At 53.5% G+C, this 24,031-nt stretch overlaps 1 protein-coding gene across 1 annotated transcript in view; it reads left to right on the top strand.

The window, feature by feature from the left end:
• Positions 1–23,048, top strand: part of psmc3ip (PSMC3 interacting protein) — a 35,710-nt gene extending 12,662 nt beyond the window's left edge. Inside the window, exons 3-5 of the mRNA XM_059957794.1 lie at positions 7,473–7,562; positions 16,825–16,936; positions 22,837–23,048. Of these exons, the coding sequence (XP_059813777.1) occupies positions 7,473–7,562; positions 16,825–16,936; positions 22,837–23,048 (414 nt within the window). The remainder of the gene's footprint in view (positions 1–7,472; positions 7,563–16,824; positions 16,937–22,836) is intronic.
• The last annotated feature ends 983 nt before the right edge of the window (positions 23,049–24,031 follow it).

The following is a 24,031-nucleotide window of genomic DNA, read 5'->3' on the forward strand; positions in this document are numbered from 1 at the left end:
CCCCACCCACTGACCCCCCTCAATCACCATCTCCACCCACTGACCCCCCTCAATCACTACCTCCACCCACTGAACCCCCTCGATCACCATCTCCACCCACTGACCCCCCTCAATCACCTTCTCCCCTACTGACCCCCCTCAATCACCATCTCCACCCACTGACCCCCCCTCAATCACTACCTCCACCCACTGACCCCCCTCGATCATCATCTCCACCCACTGACCCCCCCTCAATCACCATCTCCACCCACTGACACCCCTTAATCACCATTTCCACCCACTGACACACCTTAATCACCATCTCCACCCACTGACCCCCCCTCAATCACCATCTCCACCCACTGACCCCCCCTCAATCACCATCTCCACCCACTGACACCCCTTAATCACCATTTCCACCCACTGACCCCCCTCAATCACCATCTCCACCCACTGAACCCCCTCGATCACCATCTCCACCCACTGACCCCCCTCGATCACCATCTCCACCCACTGACCCCCCTCGATCACCATCTCCACCCACCGACCCCCCTCGATCACCATCTCCACCCACTGACCCCCCTCAATCACCATCTCCACCCACTGACCCCCCTCAATCACCATCTCCACCCACCGACCCCCTTCAATCACCATCTCCACCCACTGACCCCCCTCAATCACCATCTCCACCCACTGACCCCACCCAATCACTACCTCCACCCACTGACCCCCCCCAATCACCATCACCCCACTGAACCCCCTCGATCACAATCTCCACCCACTGACTCCACCTCAATCACCATCTCCACCCACTGACCCCCCTCAATCACCATCTCCACCTACTGACCCCCCTCAATCACCATCACCCCCACTGACCCCCCTCAATCACCATCTCCACCCACTGACCCCCCTCAATCACCATCTCCACCCACTGACCCCCCTCAATCACCATCTCCACCCACTGACCCCCCTCAATCACCATCTCCACCCACTGACCCCCCCCTCAATCACCCTCCACCCACTGACCCCCCTCAATCTCCATCTCCACCCACTGACCCCCCCTCAATCACCATCACCTCACTGACCCCCCTCAATCACCATCTCCACCCACTGACCCCCCTCAATCACCATCTCCACCCACTGACCCCCCTCAATCACCATCTCCACCCACTGACCCCCCTCAATCACCATCCCCACCCACTGACCCCCCCTCAATCACCATCTCCACCCACCGACCCCCCTCAATCACCATCTCCACCCACTGACCCTCCTCAATCACCATCTCCACCCACTGACCCCCCTTAATCACCATCTCCACCCACTGACCCCCCTCAATCACCATCTCCATCCACTGACCCACCCTCAATCACCATCTCCACCCACTGACCCCCCAATCACCATCTCCACCCACTGACCCCCCCTCAATCACCATCTCCACCCACTGACCCCCCTCAATCACCATCTCCACCCACTGACCCCCCTCAATCACCATCTCCACCCACTGACCCCCCCCAATCACCATCACCCCACTGAACCCCCTCGATCACAATCTCCACCCACTGACTCCACCTCAATCACCATCTCCACCCACTGACCCCCCTCAATCACCATCTCCACCTACTGACCCCCCTCAATCACCATCACCCCCACTGACCCCCCTCAATCACCATCTCCACCCACTGACCCCCCTCAATCACCATCTCCACCCACTGACCCCCCTCAATCACCATCTCCACCCACTGACCCCCCTCAATCACCATCTCCACCCACTGACCCCCCCCTCAATCACCCTCCACCCACTGACCCCCCTCAATCTCCATCTCCACCCACTGACCCCCCCTCAATCACCATCACCTCACTGACCCCCCTCAATCACCATCACCTCACTGACCCCCCTCAATCACCATCTCCACCCACTGACCCCCCTCAATCACCATCTCCACCCACTGACCCCCCTCAATCACCATCTCCACCCACTGACCCCTCTCAATCACCATCCCCACCCACTGACCCCCCCTCAATCACCATCTCCACCCACCGACCCCCCTCAATCACCATCTCCACCCACTGACCCTCCTCAATCACCATCTCCACCCACTGACCCCCCTCAATCACCATCTCCATCCACTGACCCACCCTCAATCACCATCTCCACCCACTGACCCCCCAATCACCATCTCCACCCACTGACCCCCCCTCAATCACCATCTCCACCCACTGACCCCCCTCAATCACCATCTCCACCCACTGACCCCCCTCAATCACCATCTCCACCCACTGACCCCCCTCGATCACCATCCCCACCCACTGACACCCCCTCAATCACCATCTCCACCCACTGACCCCCCCTCAATCACTACCTCCACCCACTGACCCCCCTCGATCATCATCTCCACCCACTGACCCCCCCTCAATCACCATCTCCACCCACTGACACCCCTTAATCACCATTTCCACCCACTGACACACCTTAATCACCATCTCCACCCACTGACCCCCCCTCAATCACCATCTCCACCCACTGACCCCCCCTCAATCACCATCTCCACCCACTGACACCCCTTAATCACCATTTCCACCCACTGACCCCCCTCAATCACCATCTCCACCCACTGAACCCCCTCGATCACCATCTCCACCCACTGACCCCCCTCGATCACCATCTCCACCCACTGACCCCCCTCGATCACCATCTCCACCCACCGACCCCCCTCGATCACCATCTCCACCCACTGACCCCCCTCAATCACCATCTCCACCCACTGACCCCCCTCAATCACCATCTCCACCCACCGACCCCCTTCAATCACCATCTCCACCCACTGACCCCCCTCAATCACCATCTCCACCCACTGACCCCCCCCAATCACTACCTCCACCCACTGACCCCCCCCAATCACCATCACCCCACTGAACCCCCTCGATCACAATCTCCACCCACTGACTCCACCTCAATCACCATCTCCACCCACTGACCCCCCTCAATCACCATCTCCACCTACTGACCCCCCTCAATCACCATCACCCCCACTGACCCCCCTCAATCACCATCTCCACCCACTGACCCCCCTCAATCACCATCTCCACCCACTGACCCCCCTCAATCACCATCTCCACCCACTGACCCCCCTCAATCACCATCTCCACCCACTGACCCCCCCCTCAATCACCCTCCACCCACTGACCCCCCTCAATCTCCATCTCCACCCACTGACCCCCCCTCAATCACCATCACCTCACTGACCCCCCTCAATCACCATCTCCACCCACTGACCCCCCTCAATCACCATCTCCACCCACTGACCCCCCTCAATCACCATCTCCACCCACTGACCCCCCTCAATCACCATCCCCACCCACTGACCCCCCCTCAATCACCATCTCCACCCACCGACCCCCCTCAATCACCATCTCCACCCACTGACCCTCCTCAATCACCATCTCCACCCACTGACCCCCCTTAATCACCATCTCCACCCACTGACCCCCCTCAATCACCATCTCCATCCACTGACCCACCCTCAATCACCATCTCCACCCACTGACCCCCCAATCACCATCTCCACCCACTGACCCCCCCTCAATCACCATCTCCACCCACTGACCCCCCTCAATCACCATCTCCACCCACTGACCCCCCTCAATCACCATCTCCACCCACTGACCCCCCCCAATCACCATCACCCCACTGAACCCCCTCGATCACAATCTCCACCCACTGACTCCACCTCAATCACCATCTCCACCCACTGACCCCCCACAATCACCATCTCCACCTACTGACCCCCCTCAATCACCATCACCCCCACTGACCCCCCTCAATCACCATCTCCACCCACTGACCCCCCTCAATCACCATCTCCACCCACTGACCCCCCTCAATCACCATCTCCACCCACTGACCCCCCTCAATCACCATCTCCACCCACTGACCCCCCCCTCAATCACCCTCCACCCACTGACCCCCCTCAATCTCCATCTCCACCCACTGACCCCCCCTCAATCACCATCACCTCACTGACCCCCCTCAATCACCATCACCTCACTGACCCCCCTCAATCACCATCTCCACCCACTGACCCCCCTCAATCACCATCTCCACCCACTGACCCCCCTCAATCACCATCTCCACCCACTGACCCCTCTCAATCACCATCCCCACCCACTGACCCCCCCTCAATCACCATCTCCACCCACCGACCCCCCTCAATCACCATCTCCACCCACTGACCCTCCTCAATCACCATCTCCACCCACTGACCCCCCTTAATCACCATCTCCACCCACTGACCCCCCTCAATCACCATCTCCATCCACTGACCCACCCTCAATCACCATCTCCACCCACTGACCCCCCAATCACCATCTCCACCCACTGACCCCCCCTCAATCACCATCTCCACCCACTGACCCCCCTCAATCACCATCTCCACCCACTGACCCCCCTCAATCACCATCTCCACCCACTGACCCCCCTCGATCACCATCCCCACCCACTGACACCCCCTCAATCACCATCTCCACCCACTGACCCCCCTCGATCACCATCTCCACACACTGACCCCCCTCAATCACCATCTCCACCCACTGACCCCCCTCAATCACCATCTCCACCCACTGACCCCCCAATCACCATCTCCACCCACTGACCCACCCTCAATCACCATCTCCACCCACTGACCCCCCCGATCACCATCTCCACCCACTGACCCCCTCGATCACCATCTCCACCCACTGACCCCCCTCAATCACCATCTCCACCCACTGACACCCCTCAATCACCATCTCCACCCACTGATCCCGCCTCAATCACCATCTCCACCCACTGACCCCCCTCAATCACCATCACCTCACTGACCCCCCTCAATCACCATCTCCACCCACTGACTCCACCTCAATCACCATCTCCACCCACTGACCCCCCTCAATCACCATCTCCACCCACTGACCCCCCTCAATCACCATCTCCACCCACTGACCCCCCTCAATCACCATCACCCCCACTGACCCCTCTCAATCACCATCTCCACCCACTGACCCCCCCAATCACCATCCCCACCCACTGACCCCCCTCAATCACCATCAACCCACTGACCCCCCTCAATCACCATCTCCACCCACTGATCCCGCCTCAATCACCATCTCCACCCACTGACCCCCCTCGATCACCATCTCCTCCCACTGACCCCCCTCAATCACCAACCCCACCCACTGACACCCCTCAATCACCATCTTCACCCACTGATCCCGCCTCAATCACCATCTCCACCCACTGACCCCCCTCGATCACCATCTCCACCCACTGACCCCCCTCGATCACCATCTCCACCCACTGACCCCCCTCGATCACCATCTCCACCCACTGACCCCCCTCAATCACCATCACCTCACTGACCACCCCCATCACCATCTCCACCCACTGATCCCCCCTCGTTCACCATCTCCACCCACTGACCCCCTCGATCACCATCTCCACCCACTGACCCCCGTCAATCACCATCTACACCCACTAACCCCCCCAATCACCATCTCCACCCACTGACCCCCCTCAATCACCATCTCCACCCACTGACCCCCCCAATCACCATCTCCACCCACTGACCCCCCTGAATCACCATCTCCACCCACTGTTCCCCCCTCAATCACCATCTCCACCCACTGACCCCCCTCGATCACCATCTCCTCCCACTGACCCCCCTCGATCACCAACCCCACCCACTGACACCCCTCAATCACCATCTCCACCCACTGATCCCCCCTCAATCACCATCTCCACCCCCTGATCCCGCCTCAATCACCATCTCCACCCACTGACCCCCCTCGATCACCATCTCCACCCACTGATCCCCCCTCAATCACCATCTCCACCCACTGACCCCCCCCAATCACCATCTCCACCCACTGACCCCCCCTCGATCACCATCTCCACCCACTGACCCCCCTCAATCACCATCTCCACCCACTGACCCCCCTCAATCACCATCTCCACCCACTGACCCCCCTCAATCACCATCTCCACACACTGACCCCCCTCGATCACCATCTCCACCCACTGACACCCCCTCAATCACCATCTCCACCCACTGACCCCCCTCGATCACCATCTCCACCCACTGACCCCCCCTCAATCACCATCTCCACCCACTGACCCCCCTCAATCACCATCTACACCCACTAACCCCCCCAATCACCATCTCCACCCACTAACCCCCCCAATCACCATCTCCACCCACTGACCCCCCTCAATCACCATCTCCACCCACTGACCCCCCCTCAATCACCATCTACACCCACTAACCCCCCCAATCACCATCTCCACCCACTCACCTCCCTCGATCACCATCTCCACCCACTGACCCCCCTCAATCACCATCTCCACCCACTGACCCCCCTCAATCACCATCTCCACCCACTGACCCCCCTCAATCACCATCACCTCACTGACCCCCCTCAATCACCATCTCCACCCACTGACCCCCCTCAATCACCATCTCCACCCACTGACCCCCCTCAATCACCATCTCCACCCACTGACCCCCCCTCAATCACCATCTCCACCCACTGACCCCCCCCAATCACCATCTCCACCCACTCACCTCCCTCGATCACCATCTCCACCCACTCACCCCCCCAACTACTATGTTAGCATTTCCTGTCTGTCACATTATGTACAGACACCCCTATCAATCTCTGTATAACAGCTATCTTATGTACTGATATTAATTGTCCTTTCTGTTATTGTGCTTTTAATCTTCATGTTTTTTTTGTGGCATCAGATCAAGTGTAACAATTATGTTATTCTCCTTTGTGCCTGTGTACTGAAAATGACATTAAACATTCTTGAATCTACTGATCTGAAGACGTGTAGAATTGTATTGAACTTAGCGGAGTGAACACTTGAACCCACAGTCCGTTCATTTGAGATGAGACAAAAATTATATTTAAGTTAGCAGAGTGAGCATTGTTACTCTGTTTTGAATCCAGAGCCTGTTGATTTGAGATGTAAAATATGTTACTGGTGTTTACAGAGTGAGCATCGTTGATCTGTTTTTCTCCAACCCGTGTGACAGGGGTGTTGAGAGAAAACAGAATCTCTGAGAGAGCCTGTAGACCAACATCTGGGAATTTGGGAATATAAACTGCTCCATTTTTGGCCAATACAACAGGGACCTAACAGTCTTTTGCTATAAATTTCTGCAATTTGTTTATGTTTTCTTCTGTGTTTGTCATTGGATGAATTAGTTTCACATTCCAAATGTAATTTTTTGGAGAATAAGTTGTCGGCAGGAAGTGGCGCATGTTGATAACTGAATGGAGAGGGTATTCTGGGCTGGACTAACCCTGCGGAGGGTGTCCACCGTGTTGCAGTACAGCAGCGAGAGTGCATTGAATCCTGGTTTCCCTTTAATTATAACTCCGAGGCTGAGCTTGGTGCCCGTGAGAAAGGTGGGAAGTTTTATGGGAGTAATCTTTTGTGAAATCTTTTGTGGCAGGTTGTAGTGAAAGCCCTTGAGCAGCTCGCACATGATGGCAAAATTAAAGAGAAGGTGTACGGGAAACAGAAGATTTACTTTGCTGATCAGGTGAGGAATTAGATTTCACTGGCGTGCCCGGCCCTGTACGTTTCACCGGTGTGCCCAGCCCAATACATTTCACCGGCGTGCCAGGCCCCGCGCGCTTCACCGGTGTGCCCAGCCCAATACATTTCACCGGCGTGCCCAGGCCCTGCACGTTTCACCGGCGTGCCCAGGCCCTGCACGTTTCACCGGCGTGCCCGGCCCTGTACGTTTCACCAGCGTGCCCGGCCCTGCGCGTTTCACTGGCGTGCTCAGGCCCTGCACGTTTCACCGGCGTGCCCGGACCCGATACGTTTCACCAGCGTGCCCAGGCCCTGCAAGTTTCACCGGCATGCCCAGGCCCTGCGCGCTTCACCGGCGTGCCCAGGCCCTGCGCGCTTCACCGGCGTGCCCAGGCCCTGCGCGCTTCACCGGCGTGCCCAGGCCCTGCGCGCTTCACCGGCGTGCCCGGCCCGATACGCTTCACCGGCGTGCCCGGCCCTGTACGTTTCACCGGCGTGCCCAGCCCAATACATTTCACCGGCGTGCCCAGGCCCCGCGCGCTTCACCGGCGTGCCCGGCCCGATACGCTTCACCGGCGTGCCCGGCCCTGTACGTTTCACCGGCGTGCCCAGGCCCCGCGCGCTTCACCGGCGTGCCCAGGCCCCGCGCGTTTCACCGGCGTGCCCAGGCCCCGCGCGCTTCACCGGCGTGCCCAGGCCCCGCACGCTTCACCGGCGTGCCCAGGCCCCGCACGCTTCACCGGCGTGCCCAGGCCCCGCACGCTTCACCGGCGTGCCCAGGCCCCGCACGCTTCACCGGCGTGCCCAGGCCCCTCACGCTTCACCGGCGTGCCCAGGCCCCGCACGCTTCACCGGCGTGCCCGACCCGATACGCTTCACCGGCGTGCCCGGACCTGCACGCTTCACCGGCGTGCCCAGCCCTGTACGTTTCACCGGCGTGCCCAGTCCCCGCGCGCTTCACCGGCATGCCCAGACCCTGCACGTTTCACCGGCGTGCCCGGCCCGATACGTTTCACCGGCGTGCCCAGGCCCTGCAAGTTTCACCGGCGTGCCCAGGCCCTGCGCGCTTCACCGGCGTGCCCAGGCCCTGCGCGCTTCACCGGCGTGCCCGGCCCGATACGCTTCACCGGCGTGCCCGGCCCTGTACGTTTCACCAGCGTGCCCAGGCCCCGCACGCTTCACCGGCGTTCCCAGGCCCCGCACGCTTCACCGGCGTGCCCAGGCCCCGCACGCTTCACCGGCGTGCCCAGGCCCCTCACGCTTCACCGGCGTGCCCAGGCCCCGCACGCTTCACCGGCGTGCCCAGGTCCCGCACGCTTCACCGGCGTGCCCGGCCCGATACGTTTCACCGGCGTGCCCAGGCCCGATACGCTTCACCGGCGTGCCCGGCCCTGTACGTTTCACCGGCGTGCCCAGCCCAATACATTTCACCAGCGTGCCCAGGCCCCGCACGCTTCACCGGCGTTCCCAGGCCCCGCACGCTTCACCGGCGTGCCCAGGCCCCGCACGCTTCACCGGCGTGCCCAGGCCCCTCACGCTTCACCGGCGTGCCCAGGCCCCTCACGCTTCACCGGCGTGCCCAGGCCCCTCACGCTTCACCGGCGTGCCCAGGCCCCTCACGCTTCACCGGCGTGCCCAGGCCCCTCACGCTTCACCGGCGTGCCCAGGCCCCGCACGCTTCACCGGCGTGCCCGGCCCGATACGTTTCACCGGCGTGCCCAGGCCCGATACGCTTCACCGGCGTGCCCGACCCGATACGCTTCACCGGCGTGCCCGGACCTGCGCTTCACCGACGTGCCCAGCCCTGTACATTTCACCGGCGTGCCCAGCCCTGTACGTTTCACCGGCGTGCCCAGTCCCCGCGCGTTTCACCGGCGTGCCCAGTCCCCGCGCGCTTCACCGGCATGCCCAGACCCCGCACGTTTCACCGGCGTGCCCGGCCCGATACGTTTCACCGGCGTGCCCAGGCCCGATACGCTTCACCGGCGTGCCCAGGCCCGATACGCTTCACCGGCGTGCCCGGCCCGATACGTTTCACCGGCGTGCCCAGGCCCTGCACGCTTCACCGGCGTGCCCATGCCCTGCACGCTTCACCGGCGTGCCCAGGCCCTGCACGCTTCACCGGCGTGCCGAGGCCCTGCACGCTTCACCGGCGTGCCCAGGCCCTGCACGCTTCACCGGCGTGCCCAGGCCCGATACGCTTCACCGGCGTGCCCAGGCCCTGCACGCTTCACCGGCGTGCCCAGGCCCTGCACGCTTCACCGGCGTGCCCAGGCCCTGCACGCTTCACCGGCGTGCCCAGGCCCTGCACGCTTCACCGGCGTGCCCAGGCCCTGCACGCTTCACCGGCGTGCCCAGGCCCTGCACGCTTCACCGGCGTGCCCAGGCCCTGCACGCTTCACCGGCGTGCCCGGCCCGATACGTTTCACCGGCGTGCCCAGGCCATGTACGTTTCACCGGCGTGCCCAGGCCCTGCGCGCTTCACCGGCGTGCCCAGGCCCTGCACGCTTCACCGGCGTGCCCAGGCCCTGCACGCTTCACCGGCGTGCCCGGCCCGATACGTTTCACCGGCGTGCCCAGGCCATGTACGTTTCACCGGCGTGCCCAGGCCCTGCGCGCTTCACCGGCGTGCCCGACCCAGTATTTAGATAGAATTCTGGTCACCACGCAATAGGGAGCACGTAACGCCACAAAGTAGAAAAATGAGATGAAATCAAAGATATGGTCAGCTAACGAAACAATTCTCTGTGGAGGACTGAATGCTAAACAAACATTATAGATAATTAGACCATAAAGCATAGGAGCAGAATTAGGCCGTTGGGCCCATCTGCCATCCTATCATGGCTGATTTATTCTCCCACCCTGTAACCGTTGACACCCCCTACTAATCAAGAATCTATCAACCTCCGCTTTAAACATACTCAATGACTTGGCCTCCACAGCCATCCTTGGCAATGAGTTCCACCGATTCATCACCCACTGGTTAAAGAATTTCCACCTCATCTCTGTTCAAAAGTGGTGTCTCGCAATCTGAGGCTGTGCCCTCTGGTCCTGCATTCCCCCCACTACAGGAAATATCCTCTCCACATCCACTCTATCTGTGTCCTCTGGTCCTAGACTCACCCACTATAGGAAACATCCTCTCCCCATCCACTCTATCTGTGTCCTCTGGTCCTAGACTCCCCCACTATAGGAAACATCCTCTCCCCATCCACTCTATCTGTGTCCTCTGGTCCTAGACTCCCCCACTATAGGAAACATCCTCTCCACATCCACTCTATCTGTGTCCTCTGGTCCTAGACTCCCCCACTATAGGAAACATCCTCTCCTCATCCACTCTATCTGTGTCCTCTGGTCCTAGACTCCCCCACTGTAGGAAACATCCTCTCCACATCCACTCTATCTGTGTCCTCTGGTCCTAGACTCCCCCACTGTAGGAAACATCCTCTCCACATCCACTCTATCTCTGTCCTCTGGTCCTAGACTCCCCCACTATAGGAAACATCCTCTCCACATCCACTCTATCTCTGTCCTCTGGTCCTAGACTCCCCCACTATAGGAAACATCCTCTCCACATCCACTCTATCTGTGTCCTCTGGTCCTAGACTCCCCCACTATAGGAAACATCCTCTCCACATCCACTCTATCTGTGTCCTCTGGTCCTAGACTCCCCACTATAGGAAACATCCTCTCCACATCCACTCTATCTGTGCCCTCTGGTCCTACATCCCCCCACTACAGGAAACATCCACTTTATCCAGGCCTTTCAACATGCAATGGGCTTCAGTTGGATACCCCTCATTCTTCTAAACTCCAGTACGTAGAGGCCCAGAGCCATCCAGTGCTCGTAACGTGAAAACCCTTTCATTCCCAGAACTATTCTGGAGCACCTTCTCCCTAGTGATGGCAGCTTTACTCACATCTGCCCCTGACGCACTCTGATTTCTGGCATACTGTTGATGTCTTCCACAGTGAAGACTGATGCAAAATACTTATTCAATTCTTCCACCATTTCCTTGTCTCCCTTCACTACCTCTCTGGTGTCACTTTCCAACAGTCCGTTATCTACTCCTGCCTCTCTTTCACTCTTTGTGCATCTGAAAAATCTACTTTTTGTGTCCTCTTTAATATTGTTGGCTAGTTTAGTTTCGTATTCCATTTTTACCTCCTCAATGTCTTTTCTTAATTTGCCTTTTGTTGTTTTTAAAAGCTTCCCAATCCTCTAACTTCCCACTGATCTTTGCTCTATTATATGCCCCTTTTTGGCTTCTATGTTGGCTTTGACTTCCCTTGTCACCCTCATCCTGCCTTTAAAATCCTTCTTCCTCTTTGGGACGCATCTATCCTGGGCCTTCGGAATTGCCCCTTGAAACTCTTAGCCATTGCTCTTTTGCTGTCATCCCTGCTGGTGTCCTGTTTCAATCAACTTTGGCCAACTCCTCTCTCATGCCTCTGTAATACTGATGCATCTGACTTCATCTTCTCCCTCTCGAAATATGGGATGAATTCTATCATATTATGATCATTGCAGCCTGTCAGAATGTTCTGCACAGTACAACTATGGAAGTTTTTGAGTGAAATTGTTGACATGCCAAATCTCTTCAAACTCCAAATGAAGTATAGTCACTGTCTTGCCTTCTTTATAACTACATCGATATGTTGGGACCAGGTTAGATCCTCAGAGATCTTGACACCCAGGAACTTGAAGCTGCTCACTCTCTCCACTTCTGATTCCTCTATGAGATTGGTATTTTTTTTCCTCCATCTTACCCTTCCAGAATCCACAATCAGCTCTTTCATCTTACTGATGTTGAGTGCCAGGTTGTTGCTGCAGCACCACTCCACTAGTTGACATATCTCACTCCTGTATGCCCTCTCATCCCCACCTAAGATTCTACCAACAATGGTTGTATCATCAGCAAATTTATAGATAGTATTTGAGCTATGCCTAGTTACATTGACATGTCTATACAGAGTGTAGAGCAGTGGGCTAAGCACACACCCCTGAGGTGCACCAGCGTTATCATCAATCTGCAGAGACTGTGGTGTTCCGGTTAGGAAGCCAAGGATCCTATTGCAGAGTGAGGTACAGAGGCCCAGGTTCTGGAACTTCTCAATCAGGATTGTGGGAATGATGGTTTTAAATGCTGAGCTATAGTTGATGAACAGCACCCTGACGTAGGTGTTTGTGTTGTCTAGGTGTGGAGAGCCATTGAGATTACGTCTGCCATTGACCTATTGTGGCAATAGGCAAACTGAAATGGGTCCAAGTCCTTGCTGAGGCAGGAGTTCAGTCTAGACATGACCAACCTCTGAAAGCATTTCATCTCTGTCAATGTGAGTGCTAACTGGCGATACTCATTAAGGCAGCCGACATTGTTCTTCTTGGGCACTGCAGGCAGGAGTTTTAGCATTTTTTTATTTCCAGAAGGCAGCAGTGTGCCCAGACAGAATATGAGGTGCTGTACGTTTATCCTCAGTGTAACATTACGGGAGGCCACAAAACATTTGTGGTCGACAACGGGAAGCTTGGGGTTGCCCCTGCAGCAGAGAGATCTCCAAGTTCGTAGCACCTTGAAAATGGTGACGTAGGTCGATAAGGTGGTTGAGAAAGCTGATGGAATGGTTGCTTTGATGAGTTGAAGCACTGAGTTCAAAAGTCAGGAGGTTATGTTGCAACTTCATAAAACTCTGGTGAGGCCACATCTGGAGTATTGCATACAGTTCTGGTCACCCCACTGTAGGAGGGATGTTGAGGCTCCGGAGAGGGTGCAGAAGAGGTTTAGCAGGATGCTGCCTGGTTTAGCAGGCGTGTGTTATAACATGAGGTTGGACGAACTTAGGTTGCTTTTTTCTGGAGCGCTGGAGGCCGAGAGGACACCTGATAGAGGTTTACAAGATTGTGAGAGGCATAGATCAAGTTGACAGTGAGTATCCCTTTCCCAGGGTTGAAATATTTAATACCAGAGGGCAGGTATTGAAGGTGAGAGAGGGTAGGTTCAAGGGGTAAGTTTTTACCTCAGAAAATTGTGGATGCCTGGAGTAGACTGCCTGGTCTGGTGGTAATGGTAAATACATCGGAGGAGACGTTTGGTTAAGCACACAGGTGTAAGGAAGATGGAGGGATTCGGACATGGTGTAGGGAGGAGGGATTAGTATTTTGCTCTTCTAGTTGGTTCGCCTGAATGGCCTGTTCCTGTTCTATGAAAGTAGTTTTCTGTGCTGGAACCACGGTTAGTAGTATCTACCAGAGGTGCTGCCCTTTTCAAAGGTCCCCGCATCTGAGCTTTCCCATGTCTTCTCACAGCTGCAGCAATCAGGGAGGAGGCGCAGAAGCCTGAAGTGCAACCCAGGTTCTGGAACAGCTACCTCCTTTCAACCTTTTGTTAATGTTTGTGCAGCATTTGATACCACCTGGCCTGTACTCACTGGAGTTCAGAAGATTGGCGGAAGAGGGGTGTTATCTGATTGAAACCGATGGGACATTAAAAGACCCAGATAGAGTGGATGTGGAGAGGATGTTTCCTGTAGTGGGGGAGTCTTGGACCAGAGGACACAGATAGAGTGGATGTGGAGAGGATGTTTCCTATAGTGGGGGAGTCTAGGACCAGAGGACACAGATAGCGTGGATGTGGAGAGGGTGTTTCCTATAGTGGGGGAGTCTAGGACCAGAGGACACAGATAGCGTGGATGTGGAGAGGATGTTTCCCATAGTGGGGGAGTCTAGGACCAGAGGACACAGATAGAGTGGATGTGGAGAGGATGTTTCCTATAGTGGGGGAGTCTAGGACCAGAGGACACAGATTGAGTGGATGTGGAGAGGGTGTTTCCTATAGTGGGGGAGTCTAGGACCAGAGGACACAGATAGCGTGGATGTGGAGAGGATGTTTCCGATGGTGGGGGTCTAGGACCAGAGGGCACAGCCACAGAAGGACATCCATTTAGAACAGAGATGAGGAGGAATTTCTTTAGCTAGAAGGTGGTGAATCTGTGGAATTCATTGCCATAGACAGATGTGGAGACCAAGTCATTGAGTATATTTAAAACGGAGGTTTTTGATTAGTCAAGGTGTCAAAGGTTATAAGAGAATAGAGGTTAAGAGGGATAATAAATCAGCCATGATAAAATGGCAGACCAGATTTGATGGGCCAAATGGTCTAATCCCGCTGCTATATCTTATGGCTTTGTTTGGCTCTTGGATGAACCAAAGCAACACTAATCACTACATTTTAGCGACACTGTGACCGCTTAAATCCTGCGACCTAAAACGGACATTTTTGATCTAATTGTCTATAATTCCTTTCTTGTGAATGCTGCTGGTGTGATTCTATTTGCCTGTGACGCTGTTGAAAGTAGGTTTTTCGTTGCTCCACTTTGACTTTGAACATTTCGTCTTTTCGGGCTGTGATTATTCTCTGCCTGGAATATTGTGTGCACCGCTGGTTGTCCCATTACTGGAAGGATGGGGAAGCTTTGGAGAGGGTGCAGAGGAGGCTTACCAGGGTTCTGCCTGCATTAGAGTGTTTTTGCTATTCGGAAATGTTGAACAAACTTGGGTTTCCTCTGAGACTATCAGAATCTTTTTCCCCATTTGTGCCGTCAGCTCAGTCCACACGCTCACGGCCCCCTGAGTGAAGAAATTTGCCCTCATGTTCCCCTTAAACTTTTCATCTTTCACATTTAACCTATGACCTCTGGTTATAGTCCCACCCAACCTCAGTGGAAAAATCTGCTTGCGTTTACCCTATCTATACCCCTCGTACCTCTGTCAAATCTCCCCTTAATCTTGTGTTTCGAGGAATAAAGTTCAAACCTATTTGATACGTAACCCAGGTCCTCCAGACCCGGAAACATCCTCATAAATTTTCTCTACGCTCTTTCAACCTTATTTACATCTTTCCTGTAGGTAGGTGACCAGATCTGCACACAATGCTCCGAATTAGTGTCTTATACAGCTTCAACTTGACATCCCATTTCCTATACATAATACTTTGATTTGTGAGGCCACAGTGCCAAAGGCTCTCTTAGGCTTCCTGTTAAATGTATTTGGACCCACCTTTACAGCTTTCTCTGACAGCATATTGCACCTACCCACCACCCTCTAAAAACTGTTTTCCATTGGACCCCCTCTTCGAATCTTTCTCCTCACCTTAAATCTGACTTTTAGTTTTAGACTTGCCACTCCTAAGGAAAAGGACCACCTTCTTCGTCCCTCGATTTTATATCTGTAAAGGCTTTCTTTGCCTCCTACGTGACAGGAAAGATGTCCTTGTAGCTCAGACCCTCTGCCACTCCTCGTCCCACTTCCCAAGTTCTTGATCCTGCTGTAATCTTAGATAACCATCTCTGTTGTCCCTGACACCACCAAATTTACTCGGAGGATTCACTTGATCACCATTGCCAACTGCCTCCCTTTTACTCCCAAGGAGGCAAAAGAAACTCGGCAATTCCCCATCGACCCACTCCAGTTCTATTGACCCTGGAGAAAACATCCTATCTGGATCCATTGTGCCTTGGTCCACAGACTCTGTCTCAGCACAATCAAAGACCCTCACCTACCCCGGACATTCTCCCTTCTCCCCTCCACGGACTCTGTCTGCCTCAGCACGATCAAAGACCCTCACCTACCTAGGACATTCTTCCTTCTCCTCTCCACAGACTCTGCCTCAGCACAATCAAAAACCCTCACCTACCCGCTTCTCCCCTCCATGGACTCTGTCCACACCCCACGCTGCCTCAGCATGATCAAAGACCCTCACCTACCTCTGACAGTCTCCCTTCTCTCTCCCTGCCTCAGTAAAGCAGCCAGCAATGTCGAAGACGCCCACCCCACCCCAGACACACACTCTTCCACCATCCATCAGCAGAAGTTGCAAAAAACCTGCTGGATATCGGCCCGTCCCTTGCCTCCGGCCCCAACACCCGAACCTTCCCAGTCTGGCCCTGCCAGTTCGATAACCTCTTGGACCTGGCCCCCGCTGCCTCGATTTGACCCATCCCCAACCAGGCCCTGCCACTTTGAATCACTCTCAGACCTCGAGTCGATACCTTCCCAACCTGGCCCTGTGCTTAAATCGGTCAAACATCAGCAGCTCGTTGTTCGCTGTCTGGCCCAGGCCATGCCGCCCCGGATCTGCCCCTTCGTAAAGGCTATGAGCCCGTTCCTGTCATGGCCAAACATCGGCTCATTCCTCTCTCTTGGCATCAGGTAACCAGTTGTTAGTTTTACCAGTGGTTTGACTCTTGTCCAATCTGATTCTGTTTAGAGTCAATTTACAGCGGTCGGTGAAGCGGATCTGAAGGCACTCGATAATCAGATCCGAGAGCTGAGTGAGAAGTTCAGCAGCATTCAGCAGAGCTGCCGTCAGATGGAAACAGGTGGGAAGGGGGATGTGCATGGGTTGTTTGTCACCTCATCGGTGTCAGAAGGCAATACAAAACTGGGGAAATTTTCTTCCCTTGGCCCACATGCAGCTTGTGAGATCATCTGCGTCTCCAGTAATCGATAGATTACTGTAATTTAACCCGTCGTTATCTGGGGGGGATAGTGATTATGATTAATCAGTGATTATCGGGTGGGGGGAGTCCATGATTATATTTAATCAGTGATTATCTGGGGAGGAAACAGTGTTTCTATTAAATCAGTGATTATCCGGGGAGAGAGAGATGGTGATTATATTTAATCACTGGTTATCCAGGGGAGGGATAGCTATTATATCTAAATAGTGATTAGCTGGGGGAGGAACAGTGATGATATTTAATCTCAGATTATCTGGAGGGAGGGACTATGATTATATCTGGGGGGGGGTAGGAATGGTGATTATACTTAATCAGAGATTATCTGGGGGGAGGGGGTGGGGGAGGGAGACTGATTATATTCAATCAGTGATTATCCGGAGGGAGGGACAGTGATTATATTTGATTAGTGATTATCTTTAATGAGTGATTTTGCCGAGGGTAGGATGGTCATTGTATTTAATCAGTAATTATCTAGAGTGACGGACAGGAATAAAAGCAGGTGTGGGATTGTCCGTAGGTAATGGGAATTAGAGCAGGTGTGGGATTGTCCGTAGGTAATGGGAATAAAAGCAGGTGCGGGATTGTCCGTAGGTAATGTCGGGAATAAAAGCAGGTGTGGGATTGTCCGTAGGTATTGGGAATAAAAGCAGGTGTGGGATTGTCCGTAGGTATTGGGAATAAAAGCAGGTGTGGGATTGTCCGTAGGTATTGGGAATAAAAGCAGGTGTGGGATTGTCCGTAGGTAATGGGAATAAAAGCAGGTGTGGGATTGTCCGTAGGTAATGGGAATAAAAGCAGGTGCGGGATTGTCCGTAGGTAATGTCGGGAATAAAAGCAGGTGTGGGATTGTCCGTAGGTATTGGGAATAAAAGCAGGTGTGGGATTGTCCGTAGGTATTGGGAATAAAAGCAGGTGTGGGATTGTCCGTAGGTATTGGGAATAAAAGCAGGTGTGGGATTGTCCGTAGGTAATGGGAATAAAAGCAGGTGTGGGATTGTCCGTAGGTAATGGGAATAAAAGCAGGTGTGGGATTGTCCGTAGGTAATGTCGGGAATAAAAGCAGGTGTGGGATTGTCCGTAGGTATTGGGAATAAAAGCAGGTGTGGGATTGTCCGTAGGTAATGGGAATAAAAGCAGGTGTGGGATTGTCCGTAGGTAATGTCGGGAATAAAAGCAGGTGTGGGATTGGCCGTAGGTAATGGGAATTAGAGCAGGTGTGGGATTGTCCGTAGGTAATGGGAATAAAAGCAGGTGTGGGATTGTCCGTAGGTATTGGGAATAAAAGCAGGTGTGGGATTGTCCGTAGGTAATGGGAATAAAAGCAGGTGTGGGATTGTCCGTAGGTATTGGGAATAAAAGCAGGTGTGGGATTGTCCGTAGGTATTGGGAATAAAAGCAGGTGTGGGATTGTCCGTAGGTATTGGGAATAAAAGCAGGTGTGGGATTGTCCGTAGGTAATGGGAATAAAAGCAGGTGTGGGATTGTCCGTAGGTAATGGGAATAAAAGCAGGTGTGGGATTGTCCGTAGGTAATGTCGGGAATAAAAGCAGGTGTGGGATTGTCCGTAGGTATTGGGAATAAAAGCAGGTGTGGGATTGTCCGTAGGTAATGGGAATAAAAGCAGGTGTGGGATTGTCCGTAGGTAATGTCGGGAATAAAAGCAGGTGTGGGATTGGCCGTAGGTAATGGGAATAAAAGCAGGTGTGGGATTGTCCGTAGGTAATGGGAATAAAAGCAGGTGTAGGATTGTCCGTAGGTAATGTCGGGAATACAAGCAGGTGTGGGATTGTCCGTAGGTAATGGGAATAAAAGCAGGTGTGGGATTGTCCGTAGGTAATGGGAATAAAAGCAGGTGTGGGATTGTCCGTAGGTATTGGGAATAAAAGCAGGTGTGGGATTGTCCGTAGGTAATGCGAATAAAAGCAGGTGTGGGATTGTCCGTAGGTAATGGGAATAAAAGCAGGTGTGGGATTGTCCGTAGGTAATGTCGGGAATAAAAGCAGGTGTGGGATTGTCCGTAGGTATTGGGAATTAGAGCAGGTGTGGGATTGTCCGTAGGTAATGGGAATAAAAGCAGGTGTGGGATTGTCCGTAGGTAATGGGAATAAAAGCAGGTGTGGGATTGTCCGTAGGTAATGGGAATAAGAGCAGGTGTGGGATTGTCCGTAGGTAATGGGAATAAAAGCAGGTGTGGGATTGTCCGTAGGTAATGGGAATTAGAGCAGGTGTGGGATTGTCCGTAGGTATTGGGAATAAAAGCAGGTGTGGGATTGTCCGTAGGTATTGGGAATAAAAGCAGGTGTGGGATTGTCCGTAGGTAATGGGAATAAAAGCAGGTGTGGGATTGTCCGTAGGTAATGGGAATAAAAGCAGGTGCGGGATTGTCCGTAGGTAATGTCGGGAATAAAAGCAGGTGTGGGATTGTCCGTAGGTATTGGGAATAAAAGCAGGTGTGGGATTGTCCGTAGGTATTGGGAATAAAAGCAGGTGTGGGATTGTCCGTAGGTATTGGGAATAAAAGCAGGTGTGGGATTGTCCGTAGGTAATGGGAATAAAAGCAGGTGTGGGATTGTCCGTAGGTAATGGGAATAAAAGCAGGTGTGGGATTGTCCGTAGGTAATGTCGGGAATAAAAGCAGGTGTGGGATTGTCCGTAGGTATTGGGAATAAAAGCAGGTGTGGGATTGTCCGTAGGTAATGGGAATAAAAGCAGGTGTGGGATTGTCCGTAGGTAATGTCGGGAATAAAAGCAGGTGTGGGATTGGCCGTAGGTAATGGGAATTAGAGCAGGTGTGGGATTGTCCGTAGGTAATGGGAATAAAAGCAGGTGTGGGATTGTCCGTAGGTATTGGGAATAAAAGCAGGTGTGGGATTGTCCGTAGGTAATGGGAATAAAAGCAGGTGTGGGATTGTCCGTAGGTATTGGGAATAAAAGCAGGTGTGGGATTGTCCGTAGGTATTGGGAATAAAAGCAGGTGTGGGATTGTCCGTAGGTATTGGGAATAAAAGCAGGTGTGGGATTGTCCGTAGGTAATGGGAATAAAAGCAGGTGTGGGATTGTCCGTAGGTAATGGGAATAAAAGCAGGTGTGGGATTGTCCGTAGGTAATGTCGGGAATAAAAGCAGGTGTGGGATTGTCCGTAGGTATTGGGAATAAAAGCAGGTGTGGGATTGTCCGTAGGTAATGGGAATAAAAGCAGGTGTGGGATTGTCCGTAGGTAATGTCGGGAATAAAAGCAGGTGTGGGATTGGCCGTAGGTAATGGGAATAAAAGCAGGTGTGGGATTGTCCGTAGGTAATGGGAATAAAAGCAGGTGTAGGATTGTCCGTAGGTAATGTCGGGAATACAAGCAGGTGTGGGATTGTCCGTAGGTAATGGGAATAAAAGCAGGTGTGGGATTGTCCGTAGGTAATGGGAATAAAAGCAGGTGTGGGATTGTCCGTAGGTATTGGGAATAAAAGCAGGTGTGGGATTGTCCGTAGGTAATGCGAATAAAAGCAGGTGTGGGATTGTCCGTAGGTAATGGGAATAAAAGCAGGTGTGGGATTGTCCGTAGGTAATGTCGGGAATAAAAGCAGGTGTGGGATTGTCCGTAGGTATTGGGAATTAGAGCAGGTGTGGGATTGTCCGTAGGTAATGGGAATAAAAGCAGGTGTGGGATTGTCCGTAGGTAATGGGAATAAGAGCAGGTGTGGGATTGTCCGTAGGTAATGGGAATAAAAGCAGGTGTGGGATTGTCCGTAGGTAATGGGAATTAGAGCAGGTGTGGGATTGTCCGTAGGTAATGGGAATAAAAGCAGGTGTGGGATTGTCCGTAGGTAATGGGAATAAAAGCAGGTGTGGGATTGTCCGTAGGTAATGGGAATTAGAGCAGGTGTGGGATTGTCCGTAGGTAATGGGAATTAGAGCAGGTGTGGGATTGTCCGTAGGTAATGGGAATTAGAGCAGGTGTGGGATTGTCTGAAGGGGTGGACTCCCTCTGTTTCAATAGAGGTGGCGTGGGATTCGCAGGTTTTGTCACTGCTCGGTGTTTCTTTATAAAGCACCTGCCTGACCCCTGGTGGCAGAAGCTGTGTACTGCCGTCAATTTTATGTACCCCCCCCCCCCCCCCTCCCCATGCGGGGAGATGTGAAGGCATCAGAGAGGAGTCAGCAAAGATCTTTAGAAGTGACTCATGTGGAGAAGGAGCACGGTGAGAGGGACTTGGGACCGTTATTAAAGAGAATGCTGAGGGGCGTGCTGTTGGTAATAACTGGAATGCGAAGCGGTCTGAACCGTAAGGATGTGGGAAGCGGGTCCTCTTGAGTCAGAGGGTTGCAGGCGGTCTGGTGCACTGTCCAGTGGGCTCCTGTCAGAGTTTTATCCCACCTTCCAACACGTGGCCTGTAGCCTTCAGACCCTGGGTGATTGAAGTGCTTGTGGAGGTAGTTCACCTGGGAATTGAATGACTTACTTCGATCCTCTCTGAACCTCTTGCCCCTGACCACAGATTGTGATCTGCAGTTTTATTCCCGTCTAGGGGGAACAGATCCTCTCAGGCTACCCCATCTCTACCCCTTCATGCCCTCTCTTCCTTTCCTCCAGTTCCCCACAATTAGGGCTCCGTGGTAAAGTAGTGGTTAGTGCAAAGCATTGCCAGCTCGGGGCACTCGGAGTTCAATTCCTGTGTGTCTGTTCCTCCCCGTGGGTTTCCTCCCGCCGTCCGAAAACGTACTGGTTGGTAGGTTAATTGGTCATTGTATCCGTCCCATGATCAGGCCAGGGTTAAATCAGTGGGTTGCCGGGCAGTCTGGTGCTGCTCAATCTCTGAATAAAATAATTAATTAAAATGCTCCACCCCATGCAACGTCCTGATGAATCTCCTCTGCATCCTCTTTTTATTTTTCTTTCTTCATTTTCCAGGACTGTATGCTGTCCTTTATCATTGTTATAAAGCTGGGGCATAACCTGCCTGCTCCTATATTCAGTCCCCTGCCATGAAATGCCGGCCAGCCATCCCATCATCTCTCTCAGCCGCATTATCTATCTATGCCACCAAGTTCAGGCATCTTTCGTGGGGACAACCTATGATGTTGGATTTGGCCCATTGAGTCTGCTCTGCCGCTCATCCATGCTGATTTATTACCCCTCTCCCGTAACCCTTGACACCCTGACTAATTAAACACCTATCGAACCCCTGACGCACAGATTCTCACCTCATGGCGCTGCTGCTCCTTGCTATTCCTGGTACATGTCCTGGTCCCAATCTTCTAAAGCCTTTGACGCCTGCTGAGACAAAGGCAGCTGTCAGCAGCTCACCATAATCCTCTGCCCTGAGCTGAAGGTTGACTTCAGCTTTCACCACACGACTTTGTTCCTCTCCCAGGGATGGTAGTTTGGAATTTCTGTTGGCATTTCTGCGGCTCTGAGTTTTTACGGGGCAGGCGTTGCTCACCCCCATGCCCAGCCCTCCTCTTTTCCAAGCTTGGGACCTGTCTTCGATAACCTCCTCAAAATGCATCACCTCACATTTATCACACTTAAACTCTACATCTTTTAAAATGACACTCTGCTGTCACCCCCCCCCCCCCCCCGTCTCTCGTTAACCTATTTTGGGTCTGTATTTAGATTGTAGACTTTGTGTAGCTGGAGTTTAGTCGGAATTTCGCTGTGCAGGATGTGTCTGTTCCGTACTGTATGATGTACTGGGTACACCTGTACATTTACGTCTACCTTATGAGATGGAGATGGACATTAACCTATTTTCTGTCCGAATTAGAACTTAAGGATCTCAATAATTCGATGACGACTGAAGAGATGTCGGTGAAAATTGCAGCCTTAAAGCAAGAATGTGCATCTCATCAGGCGAGACTGCAGAAGATCAAATCTACGAGCAATCACGTGACCCCAGAGGAGAAGGAGCAGGTGAAGGTGTTATTCTGGGGACTGCAGCTTAAGTTTTTCAAAAATATCTTTGCCAGCCATGAGTGAGTTCTAGTTGACAGGAGGATGACAAATGAGCTCAAGCTCCCTCACCCCTCCCCCAAATCTCCCCAAGGAGTGGCAGCAGTGAGCCTAACCTCAGTGGTAAGGAAGCTGGGAGGGGATTGATGAAGAGGGAATCTGGAGAGTGGACTGTGGGAGAGAGGGATGGAGGAGGGGGCACCAGAGGGATGTGAGAGAAGAAGGGGTGGGAGGGGAGCCGGAATGAGGAATGGAAAAAGAGAGAAGAGGGAGTGTGGAGAGATTAGATTGTATGATAAGGTGGTCTCTGATCTCACTACCTACCATGTCTGGCTTTACACCATATAAGACACAGGAGCAGAATTAGGCCATTCAGCCCATCGAGTCTGCTCTGCCATTCCACCGTGCCTGATTTATTAACCCCCTTGTCAGAAACACACTGAGTCTCAGCAATTTGCAGAACGGTAAACTTTATTCCTGCACCCTTCTACTATAATAGTAGGCACTTACCCGGTGTGTCCTGGGGGCTTCCAGTACCAGGTACTGTCCCCTTCTCCCCGTTTACCGCTCTGCGCTGTCCGGATATCACTCGCTCAAGCCGCGCCGGAGCGACGAGCAAGGAGTCAGGGACCGCCAAACTCGGCGGGGTGCACCGTCTCCGATGTCCTTCCTCGTGTCCACCGCGGCCGGAGTGTGGATCCTGGACGAGCCCCCACGTTGTCAGAAACACACTGAGTCTCAGCAATTCGCAGAGCGGTAAACGGGGAGAAGGGGACAGTACCTGGTACTGGAAGTCCCCAGGACGCACCGGGTAAGTGCCTACTATTATAGTAGAAGGGTGCGGGAATAAAGTTTACCGTTCTGCAAATTGCTGAGACTCAGTGTGTTTCTGACACCCCTCAACCCCATTCTCCTGCCTTCTCCCCCAAACTTTTCACACCCTGACTAATCAAGAACCTATCAATCTCTGCTTTAAATACACCCAATGGCCCGGCCTTCACAGTTGCCTG

This window comes from Hypanus sabinus, assembly GCF_030144855.1.
Source record: "Hypanus sabinus isolate sHypSab1 chromosome X1 unlocalized genomic scaffold, sHypSab1.hap1 SUPER_X1_unloc_2, whole genome shotgun sequence".
In the NCBI taxonomy this organism is placed as follows: domain Eukaryota; kingdom Metazoa; phylum Chordata; class Chondrichthyes; order Myliobatiformes; family Dasyatidae; genus Hypanus; species Hypanus sabinus.